At 38.7% G+C, this 23,564-nt stretch overlaps 1 protein-coding gene across 1 annotated transcript in view; it reads left to right on the top strand.

Moving 5' to 3' along the window:
- Positions 1-23,564, top strand: part of MEGF9 (multiple EGF like domains 9) — a 111,219-nt gene that overhangs the window by 66,605 nt on the left and 21,050 nt on the right. The window contains exon 3 of the mRNA XM_031014300.3: positions 22,330-22,469. Within this exon, the coding sequence (XP_030870160.2) occupies positions 22,330-22,469 (140 nt within the window). The remainder of the gene's footprint in view (positions 1-22,329; positions 22,470-23,564) is intronic.

Genomic DNA, 23,564 nt, shown 5'->3' with positions numbered 1-23,564 from the left:
ACCTCAAACTTTCTTCCCTCCCCAGGGCTTAAGCGCCTTTCTTTAGTCACTCAAAATATAAAGAGTCTTGTTAAACCCTTCTCTCAGGACAGTAGGGCCTGTTCATGCTATACTTATGTAACTAAAGGAAACCCAACTTAAATGATTTTTCACAGTCAGGAGGATCTGCTTCAAGGTTATTTTCCTACCTCTACCCAAATGGCAAAGCAATTGCACACTTCTCTTGCTAAAGAAGAAAGGAACTACAAATTTAATCTTTATAAACATCTCTCTTATAGGGCATTTTACTATACTTAATATGTTTTAAAACCTTACGAACATGTAGTGTTTTCCTGTCTGTAGTTTGACTTCCTTCTGAGACAAAAATACCACACAACTTGACAAATGCTCCTAACATTATTACTACCACTATCAACTCCAGAATGAACAGCACTAACATTTACTGACTGTTTACTATGTGCCAGGGTAAGTGCTTTATATTTACTGTCTTGTAAGGATAAAATAACAGTTAATTGAAGGTGATATATTCTATGTTACAGATGAAGAAACTGAGACTTAATTTGCCCCAAAACAGACAACTAGTAAGTGGCAGAAACTGGCTCAAATTAACATCTGACTATCCTGCCTTCAGTGGGTCCTAATGTTTGTTAATTGGTTGGCCGAACCACTGCTTATTTTCAGTAAGCCTGATAGCCATCCTTTAAGTTTAGCTATCATACAAACAGATTCCTAGCATTAAAAATTATCCTCTGTGTGATCAAGGTAACATCATTAGCAATATGTCATGAATATTATGTATCCCTAATGTGATGAAATGAGAAAGATACATTACATCTGTGATAGTCTTCCTCAAAATTCATAACCTCATTCTAATTGTGACAAGAGATCAGACAAACCCAAACTGAGGGAAATTTCACAAAATACTTGTCAAGTTCCCTTAAAAGCTTCAAGGTCATAAGAGACAACAAAAGACTGAGAAACTGTCAGATTGGAAGAGGCTACGGAGACATGATGAGTAAATGCAAGACAATATCCTAGATTGGATTCTGGAACCGAAAAAATGGATACTGGTAGAAAAATTAGGGAAATCTGAGTAGTTAATAGTATTGTGCCATTGTTAATTTCTCCTTTTTGATAAATATGTCCTGATTACATACGAAGTTAAACAGGCCGAGCCTCATGGTGCCTCACACCTCTTATCCCAGCACTTTGGGAGGCCAAGGCAGGAGGATCACTTGAGCCCATGAGTTTGAGACTAGCCTGGGCAACATAAGGAGACCCCATCTCTACAACAGATTACACAATTAGTCAAGCATGCTTGTAGTCCCAGCTACTTGGTGGTGCATGCATGTAGTCCCAGCTACTTGGGAGGCTGAAGTAGGAGGATCGCATGGGCCCAGGAGGTCAAGGCTATAGTGAGCCATGATGGCACCAGCCTGGGCAACAGAGCTAGATCCTGTCTCAAAAAAAAAAAAAAAAAAAAAAGAAACATTAGTGGAAGCTGGGTGAATGGTAGATTAGAACTTCGTGTACTATTTTTGCAACTCCTCTTTAAATCTAATATTATTTCAAAATAGAAAGTTAATAAAATTGTTATTTGAAGCAGTAATTCAAGGGAGTATAGACAGTATTATTTATTTGAGGGCAAAATTCGTCCTTATGGTAATTCTTACCCTTAAGTACAGAAGAGAAATTAGGATAAGGAAATAAACTTACTTTATTGACCTGCCATTTTAGATGTATGACATTGTGGTTAGAATGTACAATCAAATTCGTAGCCTATTTTAATGTTCTTTTTTTTCTGCAGTTTAAAATGAATAGCTTCTAAGGCTCATGTTAGTAGACTTAGGCTAAAATAGAAGGCCTCTTGTTCCCACAGAGAAGGCTTTGTCTTCCTCTCTATTCCCTGAAAGAAAATTAAATCAGCATGACTTTTTCCATCTCAGATTTTTTTTTTCATAGCAAGAAATATGTTTCCTAGAGGATGGAGATAAATATGGGACTGTTCAGCTTTTTTTCCTCCCTGGATGTGATTTCTTCTCAAAATACCTAAATTTGTCAATCCTAGAGGGAGACTTGGACTTGAAGTTTCTTTAGATTTTCCATAAAAAGGGACACAAATGCTTCAGCCATGATTATTTTGACATAGTATATAGGACTAGTTTAAAAATTATGAATTCCATTATTATGGCTTTGTGTAGATTAAATGAATATTCTGGTGTGATATATTTCGTGTGTTTCAACAATTTGGGGTTTTCAATTTAGTTTTTCAGTTTGGGGTTTTCTACATACACTACAGAAGGAACATAGGCGTGTTTCTCACATTGCCGAAAGCAGTAATGCAAGTATGGCTTATATTGTCAATAACAAAATCTCTTCCTTCTCTTTTGCCAGTTTCCAACACATATACCATGACCATTTCTTTAATTAAGTTTTACTTTTGCTGGCCTTGAATTGATTTTCAAAGGGTTCTGCAATTGAATAGAATGTCCAATAAAACAGATATTGTGGATATTTGAAGGAAACATTTTTACAGAGAACTATATTAGCTTTCTTGACTAACATGTTCACCGAAAGAAGCTGCATAATCCAGGAGAGGCAGCAGGAGGAACAGAAGGAAATTAACATTCATTGAACACTTTAAACCTCCATTCTTGATGTTTTACACATAAAACCTCTCTGATTTCTCAGACAACTCATCCATTTTGTTCTTAGCAGCTAAATTACTTGGCGACATGGCATAACTAATAAATGGCAGAACTTAGATTTGAGCCCAGATCTGTCTGGCTCCAAGTCTCTTCCCACTGTACCCTGAAATAGAAAAGGCAAAATTAGATATGGCAGTGTGAGCATCTCAGTGTAAATGCAAGGCTAGCTGTGGGTGAGTATGACTCATCAGTTTAGGTACTGGCCTATGGAAATATAAATCTAGAAATCAGACCCTGGGCTACAATGAAAATAAATACTGAACAGAAGGCAACAATAAAAATTGTTAAGAGTATACATACAGAATCATTTGAAAGGAAAAGGCAGGAATTAGGGCATTAGAAATATTTAAAGCTAGGTCTGTGGTTTGGGTGTCAGAACATCTGACTTGCTTGGGTTTAAGTTAAAAGGCAGGCATTTGATATGTGAGAAGTCTGAAAGCAAGTGTCATGGACCTAGTCACTGTGGTGGAAAGTGGAGGGGCAGGGCCACTGAGACCAGGAGCCAGGCATTGAGAAACTAGGGACAATAGTTGTAATTAATCATTAGGAATATAGGGGACTGAGGACAAAGGAACCAGTAGCAAATGGGACTTGACAGACCGCTGGGGTTGATTGCCTTAAGTACCCTCTTCTTAGGTTAGAACTGATACCAAATTCAGGGTTCATCACTATGCCTGGAAGTGAAAAGTAAGTAGCTTTACCAGTCAGGGATAGGGATATAAAAAATAGAGTGAAATAAGTACAGTTAATTTAGTAGAGTAGTTCTCCAATTATGGTCCCCAGACCAGCAATATCAGTATAACCTGGAAATTGCTTAGAAATGCAAATTCCTAGGCCCAACACCAGACCTATTGAATAAAAAAGTCTGGGATAGGGCCCAAGAATCAGCATGCTGAAGTTTCGGAACCACTGATCTATGTTGGTGGCTCTGAGTATGTTGTCCCCAAAACCTAAGGTCAACTTATGCAAATGCAAACTAGAACTAAGAAAGAAGGGGTTTTTTTTTTTGAGGCATTTCAACCTCTATTCTTTGTTTATATGAGAATTGTATAAGCTAAAGAGGCCCTATTCAGTAGGGTCATGATGGAATATTGGGGTTGAGCAAAATGGATTTTTCTTTGAGGGCTAGGACTTTTTCTTTCTATCTGTTCTTCTTTATCTTACTTTAATGAACAAACCCGAGGGATCACTGTCTTACAAGGTTGATTGGCCTATCATGGGCTAGTCATTAAATGTCTCATTTTGCTCACCTAGAATGAATATTCTATTTCCAAGATTCTAAGAGGTTTATTTAAGTGTGACATAAAGTGTCAAGATTAAGTGCATGCTATTCACAATAGCAAAGACATGGAATTAATCCTGATGTCCATAAATTGTAGAATGGATAAAGAAAATGTGCTACATATACACCATGGAATACTATGCAGCTGTAAAAAGAACAAAATCATATCCGTTGCAGCAACATGGATACAGATGGAGGCCATTATCCTCGGCAAGTTAATGCAGGAACAGAAAACCAAATACCACATGTTCTCACTTATAAGTGGGATTTAAACATTGAGTACACATGGACATAAAGATGGGAACAGTAGACACTGGGGACTACTAGAAGGGGGAGGGTGGGCGTGGGGTAAAGGGTTGAAAAACTACCTATTGGGTACTACCTGGGTGATGGGATCATTCATACACCAGACCTCAGCAACACAGTTTACTCATGTAACAAACCTGCATATGTAGCCCCTGAAAAAAGTCGATAAAAGTCGAAAGAATAATAATAAAAATTTAAAAAAAGATTAAGTACATGGAAAATATTAAATGGACTGAAATGAAAACAAATAATGTGCTTAGAAGTCATCAAGAGTTAATGAAAAAAGCACACATAGACTTTGGAGCCAGATTATGCAATCATTAAACAAAGTTTGCATGCCTATCACATGCCAGGCACTGTGCTAGGCACTGGGAATATAGCAGAGAAAAAAACACATAAAACCCCCCTGATTCCACAGAACTGACATTCTAGATGGGAAGAGAGGTAATAAACAAGAAAATAAAATTTATGGTATATTAAATAGTAAGAAATATTACAATTTCAGATAGTGTGGCTAGGCAAGATATGTTGAGAATATGACATTAGAACAAGGAACAAAAAGAAGTAATAGAGCATGCCACGCGGATCCCCTGTGGAAAAGTATTGCCAATAGAGAGAACAGCAAGTAGAGTCCCTGATGCAGGAAGATGCCTGAAGTATTTGAGCAACAGCAAAGTCATTGTGGCTGAAGTGGTATAAATTGGGAACAGGAGTTAGGGGGTAGTATGTAAAGCAAAATATATACACAGATATCCAGAATACCATTCTTTTGATTTATCTATATTTTCCAAAGTTTTTATACAGAAACATTGGAGAGAGGTAAAGCTATAGTAATCTAGACAGGGTGGTATTGGTTCAGGATAAACAAATAGATAAAAAAGAAAGCCCAGAAGTAAATCATATGTATAAAGACATTTGATATATGGTAGAGGAGGTACTAAAGCTTAGGGGCATAAAGGGTGGACTTATCAATGAATCGTACTAGAGTTTTGGCTATCTATTAGGAAGAAAATGAGTTTGAACCTTTCACTTATATGTTATGCAAAAATAAATTTCAGGTAGATCAAAGACCTAAATGTGAAAGACAAAATGTAAAACTTAATGATATTGGGGTAGAGAGGGATTTCTTCAACAATAATACTAAAATAATAGCAACACTTAGGTAGTTTTTACTCTGAGTCAGGCACTGTTCTATATATGTGCTTAACACATATTAACTAAGTTAATCTTAACAAACCTATGAGATAGGTCCTCTGTTTGACAAATGAGGAGCTGAGGCATAAAGAGATTAAGTAATTTATTTAAGGTCATATGACTAGTGGCCAGGATTTTAATCTAGGTATTCTAGCTCCAGAGTTCCTATCTTTTTTTTTTTTTTTTTTTTTTTTAAAGACGGAGTCTCACTCTGTCACCCAGGCTGGAGTGCAGTGGCACAATCTCGGCTCACTGCAACCTCTGCCTCCCGGATTCAAGTGATTCTCCTACCTCAGCCTCCCGAGTACTGGGATTACAAGCGCATGCCACCATGCCCGGCTCATTTTGGTATTTTTAGTGGAGACAGGGTCTCACCATGTTGGCCAAGCTAGTCTCAAACTCCTGACCTCAAATTATCCACCCGCCTCGGCCTCCCAAAGTGCTGGGATTACAGGCATGAGCACTGTGCCCTGCCCAGGGTTCCTACTCTTAACTATTTCACTAAAATACTCTCCAAAATATAAAAAACATATGGGAAATATTTATACATTCAACTGGATTAAAAGTGAAAACTTCTGTTTGTCAAGAGACTTTATAAATGAAATGAAAAGACAAGCCACAAACTGAGAGAAGATAATTACAGCACATGAAACTGACAGATGATTACTTTTACAGAAGTATATAAAGAATTTTTACAAGTCAATGTCAAAAATACTTGGACAAGCTGGGCATGGTGGTGCACACCTAAGCCCAAGCTACTCAGGATACTGAGGCAGAAGGCTTGCTTGAGCCCAGGAGTTCAAGGCTGCAGAGAGCTATGATTGTGCCACTGCATTCCAGCTTGGGAGACACAGTGAGACCCCATCTCTAAAAACAAACAAAAAATACTTGGGCAGATTCCTCATAAAAGAGGAAACTCAAATGGCCAATAAGGGTGAAAAGATGTTCCATCTCATTACTAATCAGCAGAATGCAATTTAAAACCATGTTGTGATGCCACTTCAAGCTGCCAGATTGGCAAAAATGTAAAAGCTAATAGTGTCAAGTATTGGCGAGGATATAGAGCAGTGAGACCATTATTCCGTTGCTGATGGGAGTATAAATTGTTACCACCCTGTTGGAAAATAGGCATTGCCCAGTAAAATTGATCATGCCCAAATATTGCCTACTGACTACTCTACCCCCTATAGGGTTCAAACCTCAAAGACTTAGAACTTGGGTATAAAGGACTTAGGCTTCAACCCTGTCAGTAATGTTTCAATTTAAGCAGGTTTTTGTTTGCTGATCTGGAAACTAAGCCACCATTTATGCAATCGTTTCTCTGAGAAAATGAGTTCTAAATTATAGGCACTACAAGTTAATTTTTGGAATACAGCAAATACAAAAATTAGGTATTAATAATTACTTTTTCAGCTGGGTGTGGTGGCCCATGCCTGTGATCCTAGCACTTTGGGAGGCCAATGTGGGAGAATCACTTGAAGCCGGGAGTTAAAGACCAACGTGGGTAACATAGTGAGACCCTGTTTCTACAAAATCAAAACATTAGCCACGTGTGGCAGCGTGCACCTATAGTCCTAGCAACTCAGAGGGGCTGAGGCAGGATGATTATTTGAGCTCAGTAGGTCAAGGCTGCAGTGAGCTGTGATCGCATCACTGCACTTCAGTCTGGGTGACAGTGAGACCCTGTCTCAAAAAAAGAAAAAGGTTAAAAAAAAATTTACCCTTTCACTAAACATCTCTTTTACAATGGTTACAAAAGAGTACAAATATTAACATATTTGAGAAGCAGCTTCTTGGCAAGATACCTAGACCCTATATTTTGTCTCTACATTTTCTTTTTTCAAAATGACTTTTGAAGTGCAGAAACTCTATCAAATAATGTAGTACTTTTTTTTTTTTTTTTTTTGAGACAGAGTCTTGCCCTGTTGCCCTGGCTGGAGTGCAATGGTGCGATCTCGGCTCACTGCAACTTCTGCCTCCCGGGTTCAAGCAATTCTCTGCCTCAGCCTCCTGAGTAGCTGGGATTACAGGCACCCACCACCATGTCCAGCTAATTTTTGTATTTTTAGTAGAGATGGGGTAACACCATCTTGGCCAAGCTGGTCTTGAACTCCTGACCTCATGATCCACCCACCTCGGCCTCCCAAAGTGCTGAGATTACAGGCATGAGCCACCACGCCTGGCCTGGAGCACCATTTTTTTTTTTTTTTTTAAAAGCAGAATACATACTTTATTCTTTAAAATTTCTTCTCTTTTTTTTTTAATTTTTTTAGTATTTATTGATCATTCTTGGGTGTTTCTCGGAGAGGGGGGATTTGGCAGGGTCATAGGACAATAGTGGAGAGAAGGTCAGCAGATAAACATGTGAACAAAGGTCTCTGGTTTTCCTAGGCAGAGGACCCTGAGGCCTTCCGCAGTGTTTGTGTCCCTGGGTACTTGAGATTAGGAAGTGGTGATGACTCTTAAGGAGCATGCTGCCTTCAAGCATCTGTTTAACAAAGCACATCTTGCACCGCCCTTAATCCATTTAACCCTGAGTTGACACAGCACATGTTTCAGAGAGCACGGGGTTGGGGGTAAGGTTATAGATTAACAGCATCCCAAGGCAGAATTTTTCTTAGTACAGAAATGGAGTCTCCTACGTCTACTTCTTTCTACACAGACACAGTAACAATCTGATCTCTCTTTTCCCCACATTTCACCCTTTTCTATTGGACAAAACCGCCATGGTCATCATGGCCCGTTCTCAATGAGCTGTTGGGTACACCTCCCAGACTGGGTGGTGGCCGGGCAGAGGGGCTCCTCACTTCCCAGACGTGGCGGCCGGGCAGAGGGCCCCCCCCCACCCCCCAGACGGGGCGGCCGGGCAGAGGCGCCCCCCCGCCTCCCAGACGTGGCGGCTGCCGGGCGGAGGCGCCCCCCCACCCCACCTCCCAGACGGGGCGGCTGCCGGGCGGAGGGGCTCCTCACTTCTCAGATGGGGCGGCCGGGCGGAGGCGCTCCTCAGTTCCCAGACGGGGTCGCGGCTGGGCAGAGGTGTGGAGCACCATTTTTATGCTTGTGTTTTTTCTGTTTTAAAAAAAACAGTGAAGGAAGTGAAAAATCACTGTCCTAGTTGAATTAAGTTAACTGTTGCAGGTTGTGGCTCTGGAAATGTGTCACATTTGATTTTTATGCCTTTAAGTTTTACTTCTGAGTTTTTAAATTTTTGAATTTTATTTTGATAAGATCAGTTATCACAAAATATTTTTGCACTTAAGCAGTACTCTTTTTGAGTATTATGAATTTCTGGCCACCACTGTCACAAATGTGTACAGCCTATGCCACTGAGATGCTTACAGTTATTGCTGACATTGAATAAAAATGAAGAATCTTCATGAAGACTATACCACTGCACCCAACTGGAAACAGAGTCACCACCACCTTTTCAACCAGCAAACTAAAACCCAACTGCAGATGAAAGTCCTTATCTATGGAAGCCACTCTAGAAAGTTAGGAAGAGGTAGGCTGGACGCGGTGGCTCAAGCCTGTAATCCCAGCACTTTGGTAGGCCAAGATGGGTGGATTACTTGAGGTCAGGAGTTCAAGACCAGCCTGGCCAATATGACGAAATCCCATCTCTACAAAAATACCAAAAAAATTAGCCAGGCGTGGTGACACACACCTATTAATTCCAGCTTCTCGTGAAGCTGAGGCAAGAGAATCGCTTGAACTTGGGAGACAGAGGTTGCAGTGAGCCAAGATCATGCCACTGTACTCCAGCACAGGTGACAGATGGAGACTTCATCTCAAAAAAAAGGAAGAGGTGATTGTTCCGCCAGGTGCACAGACATCAACACAGGGACACCAGAAACATGAAAGAGCATGGAAATAGGATGCCACCAAAGGAACGTCACTTTCTAGTGGCAGACCCGCATGAAAAGGAAATCAACTAATTGCCAGAAAAGGAATTCAAAATTATGATTTTTAAGAAATTGAATGATATACAAGGAAATACAGATAGTTCAGTCAATCAGAAAAGAATTTATGATGTGAATGACAAATTCAACAGAGATAGAAATCATAAAAAAAAGAACCAACCAGAAATCCTGCAACTGAAGAATTCAGTGAATTAAATTAAAAAATACAACAGAGAGATTCAACAAAAGAAAGAATCCAGCAAAAGAATCCCTGAACTTGAAGATAGGTCATTTGAAATTACCTAGTCAGAGGAAAAAAAAAAAAAAGAGAGAGAAATATGAATGAAAAAGAGTAAAGAAAGCTTACAAGACTTATGGGACACCATTAAGTGAACAAGTATTTATATTGTGAGAGTTCTAGGGAAGGGAAAGGGCATAGAAAACCTATTTAATGAAATAATAGCTAAAAAATTCCCAACTGTGTGGAGAAATTTGGAAATCCAGTTTCAGGAAGCTTAGTGGTCCCCAAATAGATTTCATACAAAAAGGTCCCATCCAAGGTACTTAATAGTCAGATTATTAAAAGTCATATACAAAGAGAGAATTCTAAACACAACAAGAGAAAAGCGTCAAGTCATGTGTAAGGGAGTCTTCATTAACCTAACAGCAGATTTCTCTGCAGAAATCTTACAGGCCAGGAAAGAATGGGTTGATATATTCAAGTTGCTAAAAGGAAAAAAAAGTGAACCAAGAATACTATACCCAGAAAAGCTATCCTTCAGAAATAAGAGAGGAATAAAGTCTTTCCCAGACAAGCAAAAACTGAGGGAATTCATCACCACTAGAACAGCCTTACATGAAATGCTCAAGGGAGTCCTACATCTGTAAGTGAAAGGACAATAATCACTATTATGAAAAAACACAAAAGTGTAACATTCACTGATAGAAAAGATGGACAAAGGAGAAAGAGAAAAGAATCAAACCTTATCACTACAAAAAAACCACCAAACATCAATGATAAACAATAAAGGTAGAAGAAAGGAAATAAGGATATACAAAACAACCAGAAAACAATTAACAAAATGTCAGCAGTAAGTCCTTACCTATCAGTAATAACCTTGAGTATAAACAGATGAAATCCCCCACTTAAAAGATATGGACTGGCTGAATGGATAAAAAGATATGGCCTAACTATATGCTGCCTACAAGAAATTGTTTTCACCTGTAAAGACATACACAGACTGAAAGTAAAGTTATGGGAAAAGATATTCCACACATATGGAAACCAAAAGTGAGCAGAAATAGCTATGCCTAAGTCAGATAAAACAAACTTTAAGTCAAAAACTGTAAAAAGAGACAAAAAAGGTCATTATATAGTGATAAAGGAATTAATTTAGCAAAAGGATATACTAATTGTAAATATATATGCACCCAACACTGGAGCACCCACATATGCACATATTATTAGATCTAAAGTGAGAGTTAGACTCCAATACAATAATAGTTGCAGATTTCAACACCCAATATCTAATGTCTCAACACTGGACAGATCATCTAGACAGAAAATCAACAAGGAAACATTTGATTTAAACTGCACTTGAGACCAAATGGACCTAACAGACATTGACAGAACATTTAATCCAAAAGCTACAAAATGTACATCCTTTCTTTTCAATAGCACATAGAACATTCTCCAGAATAGACCACATGTTAGACTACAACACAAGTCTTAACAAATTTAAAAGAATTAAAATTATATCAGGTACCTTTTCTGACTGTAATGGAATCAAACTAGAAATCAACAATTAGAGGAACTTTGGAAAGCTATACAAATACACAAAAATTAATATACTCCTGAATGACCACTGGATCAATGAGGAAAATTTAAAATTTCTTGGAGCAAATGAAAATAGAAATGCAACATCCCATACCATGCTATGGGATAGAGCAAACACAGTATCAAAAGGAAACTTTATAGCAATAAACACTTGTATTAAAAAACTAGCAAAATTTCAAATAAACAACCTAATGATCCAGCTTAAGGAACTAGAAAAGCCAGAACAAACAAAACTCAAAATTAGCAGAAGGAAAGAAATAATAAAGATTAGGGCAAAAATTTTAAAATTGAGACTAAAAAGCAATACAAAAACTCAGCTAAATAAAAAGTTGGCTTTGAAAAGATAAACAAAATTGAGAAACCATCAGCTAGACTAACCAAGAAAAAAAGAGAAAAAACCTAAAGAAATAAAATCAGAAGTGAAAAAGAGGACATTACAACTGATGCCACAGAAATACAAAGGATCATTAGAGGCTATTACGAACAACTGTATGCCAAGAAATCTGAAAGCCTAGTGAAAATGGATAAATTCTGCTTGTATGGAAACATGCAGGCTACCAAGACTGAATCAGGAAGAAATGGAAAACCTGGACAGCCCAGTAACAGATAATGAGATTGAATCAGCAATAAAAAGCCTCCCAATAAAGAAAAGCCCACTGGTTGCATTCATAGCCAAATTCTACCAAACATACGAAGAAGAACTAATACTAATCCTCCTGAAACTATTCCAAAAAAATCAAAGAGAAGGGAATTCTCCCTAACTCATTCTGTAAGGCTAGCATCACCCTGATACCAAAACCAGACAAGGACACAACACAAAAAAGAAAACTACAGGCTCATATCCCTGAAGAACATAGGCTCATAAATCCCCAACAGAATACTTGCAAACCAAATCCAACAACACATTAAAAAGAAAATACACCATAATCAAGTGGGATTTATACTAGGGATGCAAGGGTGGTTCAACACATGCAAATCAATAAACGTGATACATCAATCAACAGAATGAAGGACAGTAACCACATGATCATCTCAGTGGATGCAGAAAAAGCATTTGATAAAATTCAACGTTCCTTCGTGATAAAAACACTCAAAAAATAGACATAGAAGAAACGTACCTCAGAATAATAAAGGCCAATATGACAAACCAACAGCCAGCATCATACAGAGTGGGGAAAAGGTGAATGCCTTTCCCCTAAGAACTGGAAAAAGACAAGGATGCCCACTTTCACCACTCCTATTCAACATAATACCAGAAGTCCTAGCCAGAGCAATTAGGCAAGAGAAAGAAATAAAGGGCATCCAAATTGGAAAGGAGGAAATCATACTGTCTGTTTGCAGATGACATGATCTTTTATATAGAAAACCCTAAAAGCTCCACCAAAAAGCTCTTAGAACTGATAAATGAATTCAGTAAAGTTGGAGGACACAAAATCAACATAAAAAATCAGTGCTGTTTTTACACAGCAACAATGAAATAGTGGAAAAAGAAATTTAAAAAACCAATCCTATTTAAAATAGCTCCAAAAAAAAACACTTAGGAATAAATTTATCCAAGAATATGAAAGATTTCTACAAGGAAAACTATAAAACACTGATGAAAGGAAATTGATTAGGACATTTAAAAAATTAAAAGATATTCTATGTTTATGGGTTGGAAGAATTCATATTGTGGACTGGGTTCTTGGGAGGCTGAGGTGGGTGGATCACCAGGTAAAGAGATCAAGACCATCTTGGCCAATATGGTGAAACCTGTCTCTACTAAAAATACAAAAATTAGCTGGGCATGGTAGCATGCACCTATAGTCCAAGCTATTGAGGAGGCTGAGGCAGGCAAATCACTTGAACCTGGGAGGTGGAGGTTGCAGTGAGCTGAGATCGCATCACTGCACTCCAGCCTGGCGACAGAGTGAGACTCCATCTCAAAAAAAGAGGAGGAGGAGAAGGAGAAGGAGAAGGTGAGGAAGGAGAAGGAGAAGAAGAATTAATATTGTGAAAATAACCATACTACCAAAAGTGATCTACAGATTTAATGCTATCCCTATCAAAATATCTATGGCATTCTTCACAGAAATAGAAAATACAGGGCCGGGCACAGTGGCTCATACCTGTAATGCCAGCACTTTGGGAGGCTGAGACTGGCAGATCACTTAAGGTCAGGAGTTCAAGACCAGCCTGGCCAACATGGCAAAACCCCATTTCTACTAAAAATACAAAAATTACCCAGGCATGGTGGTGCACACCTGTAATCTCAGCTACTCAGGAGGCTGAGGCAGGAGAATTGCTTGAACCTGGGAGGTGGAGGTTGCAGTGAGCTGAGATTGCACCACTGCACTCCAGCCCGGGTGACAGGGCACGACTCCATCTCAGAAAAAAAAAAAAAATGCAATCAAATTCATATGGAACCACAGAGGACCTCAAATACTCAAATTCTGAGCAAAAAGAACAAAGCTGGAGGCAACACACTGCTCACTGCTGGACTTCAAAATATACTACAAAACTTTAGTAACCAAAACAACATGGTACTGGCATAAAAACAGACACATAGAGTAATGGAATGGAATAAAGAATTTAGAAATGAATCCACATACTTACAGCCACTTGATTCTCAGAGGTGCCAAAAACATTCATTGGGAATGGGACAGTCTCTTCAATAAGTGGTGCTGGGGAAACTGGATATCCATATGCAGAAAAATGAAACTAGACCTTTATCTCTCACCATCTACAAAAATCATTTCCAAATTGACTAAAGAACTAAATGCAAGACTGAAAACTATGAAACTACTGGCAGAAAACATAGAAGAAATGTTTCAGGGCAGTGGTCTGGGCAGAGATTTTGTGAAGACCTCATCAGCACAGACAATAAAAGCAAAAATAGACAAATGGGATCGGATCCAGTTAAAAAACTTTTGCACAGCAAAGGCAACAATCAACAGAGTGAAAAGACAATATGCAGAATGGGAGAAGATATTTGCAAACTATTCATCTGAAAGAGACTAATATCCAGATATCTTCAAACACCTCAACAACCAGTAAACAAATAATTTTAAAAATGGGCAAAGGAGCTGAATTAACATTTCTCAAACAAAAACATACAAATGAAAAGTACTCAACATCACTAATCATCAGAGAAGTACAAATCAAAACTACAATGAGATGTCATCTCACCCCCATTAGAATGTCTGTTATCAAAAAGGCAAAGAATAAATGCTGGCAAAGATGCAGAGAAAAGGGGACTCTTATACACTGTTCTAGTGGAAATGTAAATTAGCACAGCCATTATGAAAAACAGTATGGAAGTTCCTCAGAAAACTAAAAGTAGAACTATCATATGATCCAACAATCCCTCTACTGGGTGTATATCTATAGGAAAGGAAGTTAGTATGCCAAAGAGATATTTGCATGCCCATGTTTATTGCAGCACTTCGCAATAGCCAAGATACAGAATCAACCTCTGTGTCCATCACCAGAAGAGTGGCTAAAGAAAATGTGTGCAATGGAACACTATTTAGCCATAAAAAAGAATGAAATTCTATCATTCATGGCACAATGGATGAACTTGAAGAACATTATCTTAAGTGAAGTCAGACAGATGCAGAAATACTGCATGTTCTTACTTATGTGGGAACTAAAAATGTTGATCTCATAGAAGTATAAAGTAGAATAGTGGTTATTAAAGGTAGAAAAGGTGGGGGGGGGGGGAGGATAGCCAAAGGTTGGTTAACAGATATGAAAGTATACATATAGGCTTTGTATTGACATACCACACTGTACCCCATAAATATGTACAATTGTTATTTGTCAATTAAAAATAATAGCAAAAAAGGCTACTCAGCCATGGGTGGATAATCAAGGTATACTGAACTGTACCATTAAAGAGTGAAAATAGCCATAGACAATATGTAAATTAATGGCTGTGTTCCAGTAAAACTTTTCTTTTTTTTTTTTTTGAGACGGAGTCTCACTCTTGCCCAGGCTGGAGTGCAGTGATGCGATCTCAGCTCACTGCAACCTCCGCCTCCCAGGTTCAAGCGATTCGCCTGCCTCAGCCTCCTGAGTAGCTGGGACTACAGGTGCGTGCCACCACGCCTAGCTAATTTTTGTATTTTTAGTAGAGATGGGTTTCACCATATTGTCCAGGATGGTCTTGAACTCCTGACCTCAGGTGGTCCATCCTCCTTGGCCTCCCAAAGTGCTGGGATTACAGATGTGAGCCACTGCACCCAGCCAAAATTTTTTTTTGGGACAGTCTCACTCTGTCACCCAGGCTGGAGTGCAGTGGCACAATTTTGCCTCACTGCAACAACCTCTGCCTCCCAGATTCAAGCAAGTCTCATGCCTCAGCCTCCCGAGTAGCTGGAATTACAGCCGTGTGCCACCATGCCATTAATTTTTGTATTTTTAGTAGAGACGGTGTTTTGCCATGTTAGCAAGGCTGGTCTCGAACTCCTGGCTTCAAGTGATCCGCCTTCCTTGGCCTCTCAAAGTGCTGGGATTACAGGCATGAGCCACTGCACCTAGCCTGTGTTCCAATAAAAGTTTATTTAAAATGTGTCACAGGCAGGATTTGGCTCTGTTGTTCAGATTAATCATCATGACTGGGCCAGGCGCAGTGGCTCACACCTGTAATCCCAGCACTTTGGGAGAACAAGGCTGAAGGATTGCTTGAGCCCAGGAGTTTGAGACCAGCCTGGACAATATAATGAGAACCTGTCTCTACAAAAAATAAATTTCAAAAAGTTATCCAGGCATGGTGGCACATGCCTGTAGTTCCACACTCAAGAGATTGAGGTGGGAGGATTTCTTGAGCCAGGGAGATTGAGGCTGCAGTGAGCTGTGATCGCACCACTACACTCCAGCCTAGGCAACACAGTGAGATCCTGTGTCAAAAAACAAAAAACAAAACAAAGTCATCATGACTGGAGTGTTGTACTCATGAGAAAAGTTTTCAGAGGCTAAGAGATTGTATCATTGAGAGGTGGTTATTGTTTCAAGACAGTTCTCTAAAGGTCTCTTGTGCTTTTGCAAGCAGAGGCACTGCCTTGTTCTGGACTATTTATTCAAGGATATTTGCATAGCAAACTGCCTTGGAAAATAGAGCTAATATCTTCCTCTGGAGTAAAGAACAGATTTGCCACTGTCCAATATAATAAAAATAAAGTCTCCCTCCTGGGCAAAGATCAGGTAAGCTCACTGTCCATTATAAAAGATTTGGATTCTCTGAGTTTGGGGTTCTTCTGTAACAACCCACCTCATATGCAAGCATCACTGGCCCTCGTTGCATGACCGTTGGGAATTGAGGTTTGGGGACATGGTGCAAATGCTGATACCCTACTCTAGCTACTGCTTTTGTTTGGAGGAATAAACTGTCCTCTGTCTCTGAAAAAACAAAAAAAAAACCCACAAGAATTTCTGTCTGAATATGGATTTCCTCTAAACATATTTTAGACTATTTGCCCTCAAAAATACAAGGAATGTTTAGCATAATAGCCCAATGTTTTCAACAATAAAGCTATCCTTTTTTTCCTCCAGAAGCCTCGCTTATTGCATAATGATCTTTTCCATAACTGTGGAAAGACAGAGGAACACTAAATTCAGATAATCTTTTGCCAGAAAGTCCAATTATTAAGTTTCTTTTAACAAAAGAGGAGAAACTATTATTTTCTTACCTCTACAAAACCATGACCCAGACATGAAATTAAGAATTTTTAATAACTTTTTATTTTATTTTTCCATATAAAACCTTTTTCTAGTTGGAAAAACTTTTTCTAGCTACCTTTTAAAGTTTGATTTTAATATATTGAGCGAGTTTATAATCAGCAGTTTGGTATTACTGATTTCAGACTTTTAATTACTAGTTTCAGTCTCTTCCCAAAGTAAATTGTTTTTTAGTTATTTAAAAATAGCTTAAAATGTTATTTTTAAGTTCATTTTTAAAAGTGGAGGAATAAGAAAATTGATACATTTCATTATCTCTTAATTGTGTTTCTTATTGTCTTCATGTCAGAGTGTCAACATGTGTACTGTCTGAGGAAGAAGGAAAGGGGAAAAGCAAAGTTCCCAAATGACCACAAATGAATTAATTTTCTCTAATTAGAACTATGGGCTGGGCGCAGTGGCTCACACCTGTAATCCCGGCACTTTGGGAAGCCCAGGTGGGTGGATCACTTGAGGTTAGGAGTTCGAGACCAGCCTGGCCAGCATGACGAAACTCTGTTTCTACTAAAAATACAAAAATTAGCCGGGCGTGATAGTGCATGCCTGTAGTCCCAGCTACTTGGGAGGCTGAGGCAGGAAAATCGCTTGAACCCGGGAGGCGGAGGTTGCAGTAAGCCGAGATTGTGCCACTGCACCACTCCAACCTGGATGACAGAGCAAGACTCCATCTCAAAAAAAAGAAAAAGGAAAGAACTATGTATAATTTTTAAGTTATTCTGTAACTGCTTGAGTTAAAATTGATAATGTGATACCTAAAAATATACATACACATGTACTTTATATCTTGTAAATCTTAGGGAGAAAATAGACTTTCTTGATAACAAAAAACATGCCAAGACATTTAACAATTTAGAAATAAATCATTAACTAGTTGGTAGAAAAGCAAGTCAGGTCCAGCTGGCTTTGATCCCACCTAATGTAGGATTTTGTAGATCCTTTCTCTTCTCGATTAAATTTTTTTTCCCCAAAACTGTTTCTACCATGTGTTTATAATGTGCTCTCTTTTTCTAGCCATATTTTTGCTACAAACTAGTAATTATCCTTTAATGTTTTGCTTTTTTTTAGTTTTATTGACAGAATTTTAAAATTTTAAATTACTTATAAATTTTAAATTTTAAAAGTAAGTAACTTAGTCTTCCCTGTCTTTGCCAACTGGGAATTCTAACCTACTTTCCTTAGAATTCTCAGAAAATATTTAAGATCTAGGATCACTGTCATCATGTTCATAGTTGCTTTCATTTTTGAGTACTGAGTATGTGCCAGACACTGTGCTAAATGCATTGTGTATGCAATATTTAATATATTACAAAGGTTGGTATAATTGTCTTCACTTAACAAATGAGAATACAGAGGCCAAGATAGAATGAATACTTTGTGCCAGCTAGTCACTAGTAGAGCTGGAATATGAACCAAACTGTTTCCTCGGGCTGGTTTTTTCCATAAACTCTGATACTCCTTTCCTGTATTATACCCATCCCACCTAATCAATGTGACTGTAAAATAATGGAAATTCTGAAGCTTCTCCACGCACTCATCTTAAACAGAATCTTTAAAAAGGTAATTTGGCTTGTATTCATGTGACATAGATATGTGCCATATCTTGAGATGATACACCAGTGAATTTTCTTTTGAAAAAGTAATGACTATTAGTGTTGTAAAATATGTTATTATTTATATACACTTAAAAAATGCTTTTTTCTAAAGTGTTAAAACCTTGGCAGGAGTTGTTCACACCCATGAGTATGTAAATTCTATAACTGAGCATTACTACCACAAGAAAATCTGAGAATCCCTTTTGGGATAATTTAAGAAATGTGTAGTATATGCATAGTTACACTTAATGCAGTGTAGCTCCACAATGCTTATGCTTCCTTTATGAATAATTCTATATTCTTTTTTTTCTGATATAATTTTTGTGCTATCTTGGTACTTTACTAGCAACATGTCATTAAGACCAGATAAGCAAATTTTATCTTAAATTGTTAGCTGATCTCATAGTACAGATGTCTGATTTCTATTTAAAATCCAGTTCTACACATTTATTCTCCAGTTATGAAGCTGTGGGTTTTGGTTCTTCCATTTCAAATCTATGGATAAGCATAAGTGGTCTGTTAACAGCCATTTTTTTTTCTTTTTTGGTTTCATTGCATTTATATCATTGACCTTTGCTTCAGAAAGCATTCAAGTCTTTAACAGAGAGAGACCATGAAAGGGAGTGTTGTAAAGTCTTTATTCTATGAAGGAAGTCGCACAGGCAAAGCTTTATATTTGCTGAGTGATTTCTTTTCTTTCTTTCTTTTTTTTTTTTGTGAGACAGAGTCTCGCTGTCACCCAGGCTGGAGTGCAGTGGCGCAATCTTGGCTCACCACAACCTCCACCTCACAGGTTCAAGCGATTCTCCTGCCTCAGCCTCCCGAGTAGCTGGGACTACAGGTGTGTGCCACCATGCCTTGCTAATTTTTGTATTTTTAGTAGAGACGAGGTTTCACTATGTTGGCCAGGCTGGTCTTGAACTCCTGACCTCGTGATCCACTCGCCTCAGCCTCCGTAAGTGCTAGGATTACAGGCATGAGCCACTGCACCTGGCCGATTTAAATCTTTTTTTAAGAGACAGAGTCTCCCTGTGTCACCCAGGCTGGAGTACAGTGGCTATTCACAGGCCCGATCATGGCACACTCAGCTCAAGAGGATGGCTTCAATTCCCTGTGATGTCATTTCCTGCCTAACCAGTCAGCACTTCGGCTCCCTGGTTTCACCCCACCCACCAAGTTGTCCTTAAAAACCCTAATCCCTGAATACTTAGGGAAACTGATTTGAGTAATAATAAAGCTCTGGTCTCCTGCACAGCTGGCTCTGCATGAATTACTCTTTCTGTATTGCAATTCCCCCATCTTGATAAATCAGCTCTGCCTAGGCAGTGGGCAAGGTGAACCCATTGGGTGGTTGCAGGATTAGTCTCCTGTGTTTCTTGGTCTGTGGGGCTTTATGAGAGACAGGTTTAATTTGAGATAAGTGGACCCAGCTGTTTATTCCTGTTTAACTGCAGTTGGAGTAGTTCACGCAGCCTAGAACTCCTGGGCTCAAGTGATCTTCCTGCCTCAGCCTCCTGAGTAGCTGGGACTATAGGCATGTGCCACCATGCCTGATAAATTTAATTCTTATATATGCAGAAATTGGCCTTGGGCCATGAATAACATGATGCAAAAGCACTAGTAGTGCAGCCTCACAACCAAAATTCCTCACTTCATTTTTTTTTTTTTTTTGAGACGGACTCTCACTCTGTCACCCAAGCTGGAATGCAGTGATATGATCTTGGCTCACTGCACCCTCCGTCTTCCGGGTTCAAGCAGTTCTCCTGCTTCAGACTCCCAGGTAGCTAGAACTACAGGCACACACCACCACTCTGACTAATTTTTGTATTTGCGGTAGAGACAGGGTTTCACCATGTTGGCCAGGCTGATCACTGGTCTTGAACTTGTGACCTCAAGTGACCCACCCACCTCAGCCTCCCAAAGTGCTGGGATAAAGGTGTGAGCCACCGCGCCCGGCCTATATTTTCTTTTAAAAGAGAGAAAAGCACCTTTTTTTTTTCTTGTTGTTTTAAAATCTGGCCATGCATGGTGTCTCACACCTGTAATGCTAGCACTTTCGGAGGCCAAGGCAGGCGGATTGCTTGAGCTCAGGAGTTTGAGACCAGCCTGGGCAACAGGGGAAAACCCTGTCTCCACAAAAAATACAAAAATTAGCCGGATGTGGTGGCGCATACCTGTAGGCCCAGCTACTTGAGGGGCTGAGGCAGAAGGACCACCTGAACCCAGGAAGTTGAGGCTGCAGTGAGCCGAAATCGCGCCACTGCAGCCTAGGGGACTAAATGAGACCCTTTCTCAAAAAACAAAAACAAAAACGAACAAAAATCACCCAGGAAAAAATAAAGCATGGTATGTACACTCAGACAACTACTTTATCAAGATTCATTAACTCACTTTAAATCAGCAATTAAGGAGCAGATCCTCCAGATAGAAAGTCTTTTAGTGCCCCAATAATTATTAAGGGAAAACCCACTTCAGGAATAGCAACTACTTTGGGAACATTGGCTATATTATGGTTACACAATCTTATTAAGTGATTTTGTGTTCGAAACTAATACCTTCTTCTTGTAGGTTGTGGGTTAGGCAAACACCATCATTGAAAGTAACTGTTTATCCTTTTGTATATTGAATAACGTATTTAGAGGAATGAGGAGTAAGCATATTTTGATTAACATTTTAAAAGCCTTGGAAATAAGCTGATGAAGTGTTGTAAGCCATTCTTTGAAAGGTACATTATGTTCTTTATAATTTTCTGATAGTATAGAGGGGCTTCGATTGACTGGTTCCTTCTTATTGAGTCATAAAATATTCCTGAATTTTATTTTTTATGAATACAGGTTTTCTTTGCTAGATCTTTAAGTACCTTGGGATATTCTTGTGTAAGACCGTATATGTGTGCGGCTTCTTTTCTTTTTTCTTTACTAAATTACTTAATTCATAGATTCATGCTTGATAGTATAAATTAGATAATGTAAGTTTTTGTTGCATTTTTAAAAACATCTCCTATACTATGATCAGTACAAATTTTATTTAAGCTTTAAACATCAAAATATTTGGGCTTATATCTCTGAGAACCTTTGACTTTGTTAGGCTGCAGCTTCTCTTCAAGCAATAAGATTTCTCAGCCTTTGTTAAAGACCTGAAATTTACTTGCAGTGAGAAAAGAGACCAAGATTTATTGTGGACAGGGCATAAACACCATCACTGGAGTCAGGACCTATATAGATGGTGAATTGTAATGCTTTGGATCTACAGAATGAAGCTGGATACCTAAGTGGATATCAAGTTATTTGGCAGACAAATCTCTTGTACCAATTTAGAGTCAATCTTAGGAGTAGATAGTATGGTGGGGAAAAGTCTGGCTTTGTATGAATAGACTTGACTTACTAGCTGAGGACAGTAACTTTATCTGAATTTTCTCAGTAGTAAAATAAGTATTATGACCCTCACCAGGTAGAACTACCTTGAGGATTAGAGAAAAAATATATTTATTGACATAAGCCCTCAATAAATGATAGCTCATTGCATCATCATTATTACTCCTGCTTTCAAATGCCTCCATTTTAAATTTTCTGTAAAATTATTTGTTAGCTAAGAAATTGCATTATGCAATACACTAGACAGCTTTTAATAGCAATACAGAATTTGATAGGTGATTTCTTTGGACACAAGGCTTTGAGATATGGTAAGTATATATGATTTACATGAGCTGGGCTTTCTTTCCCTTCTGGGGTGTTACTCAATACAACTTTTAAATTGATTTACTTTTATTCATTGTCTTTGCTTTTATTTGCAGTTCTGGGAAATGCCAGTGCAAAGTGGGTGTCATTGGCTCTATATGTGACCGATGCCAAGATGGATATTATGGCTTTAGTAAGAATGGCTGCTTGCCCTGCCAATGCAATAATCGGTCTGCCAGTTGCGATGCCCTCACAGGTACGTACTTTCCTTAACTTTGTGATGTAATTATTCCACTGTTCTTTTAATTTGGAAATCTTTCAGCTATAGGTTGATTCTTCTGAAATAGTTTGGAAGGGCCTTTATCTTCTAAGTAGGATGTACTAGATCACAGCAAGCCAAACTCCTGCTACAACAAACTTGAAAAAGTACGTAAATTTAAAAAAAAAAAATCATATACCTATGGAGGCAAGGAGAACTATAGGAACTAAAATTCCAGAAAGGTTGGAACTCTTCCTAGGTAAACTGATGATCACCAGCCATTGTCTTTCCAGGGGACATTTGCTGATTCTGAGCATAGGCAAAGAATGAGCTAGACCCAAGCAAAGGAATTCTTCTTTAGGAAAGAGATACAAGAAATGTTTTTGGCAGTCATTTGAGGCTTGCATGATGGTTGGAAACAAGAGGATCCCCAAACACAAGGCCAGCTTTCCCACAGGATATTAGCCGACTATGCAAAAGATGGAAGGCTGGGCCAGAAAGGTAGAAAAAAATCTCTTTCTCTTTCAGTTGTGCTGAGGAGACAAAATCCCTTTAGAAAGAGAGGGCCTGCTATGACATTCAATTATCTCCCCCTCAAGATGTCTTCAGACTCTGAAGGTGCATGCAGTGGGACCTAGGCTCAAATTACCAAAGGCCAATACAAATCTCTCACAGTCTTTTAGGGCTAAGGAGACACAGGCTTGCTGGCTCTCAAGCAAAAGCTTTAGAGGGCCATGACCAAGAAATAGTAAGGAACCAGAAGTTGATTAACTCATACTAAAATTACAGTCCACCCTCAAGCCGCCTCACCTTCTGATTGGATTGAAGTAATTCTCTCATTATATCTGCCTAACAGATGAAAGGGGAGCTCTCTCTGGTTCTTTCATATACTGTGTCCGGCATACAATAAAAAATACTGGACAATGCAAAGACAGAAAAATGTGACCAATACCAAAGAGAAAAAAAATGAACGATGGAAGCAGACCTTTAGGTGATCTAGATGTTAGAGTCAGCTTAGAAAGACTTGACTAAAGTTAGTATTTTCATACAATAAAGGGAAAATCAGACAAAATAGGTGAAGAGAGGCAAAAT

This window comes from Gorilla gorilla, chromosome 13 (genome assembly GCF_029281585.2).
Source record: "Gorilla gorilla gorilla isolate KB3781 chromosome 13, NHGRI_mGorGor1-v2.1_pri, whole genome shotgun sequence".
Taxonomy (NCBI): domain Eukaryota; kingdom Metazoa; phylum Chordata; class Mammalia; order Primates; family Hominidae; genus Gorilla; species Gorilla gorilla.
This window is presented reverse-complemented; position numbering and strand designations above follow the sequence as displayed.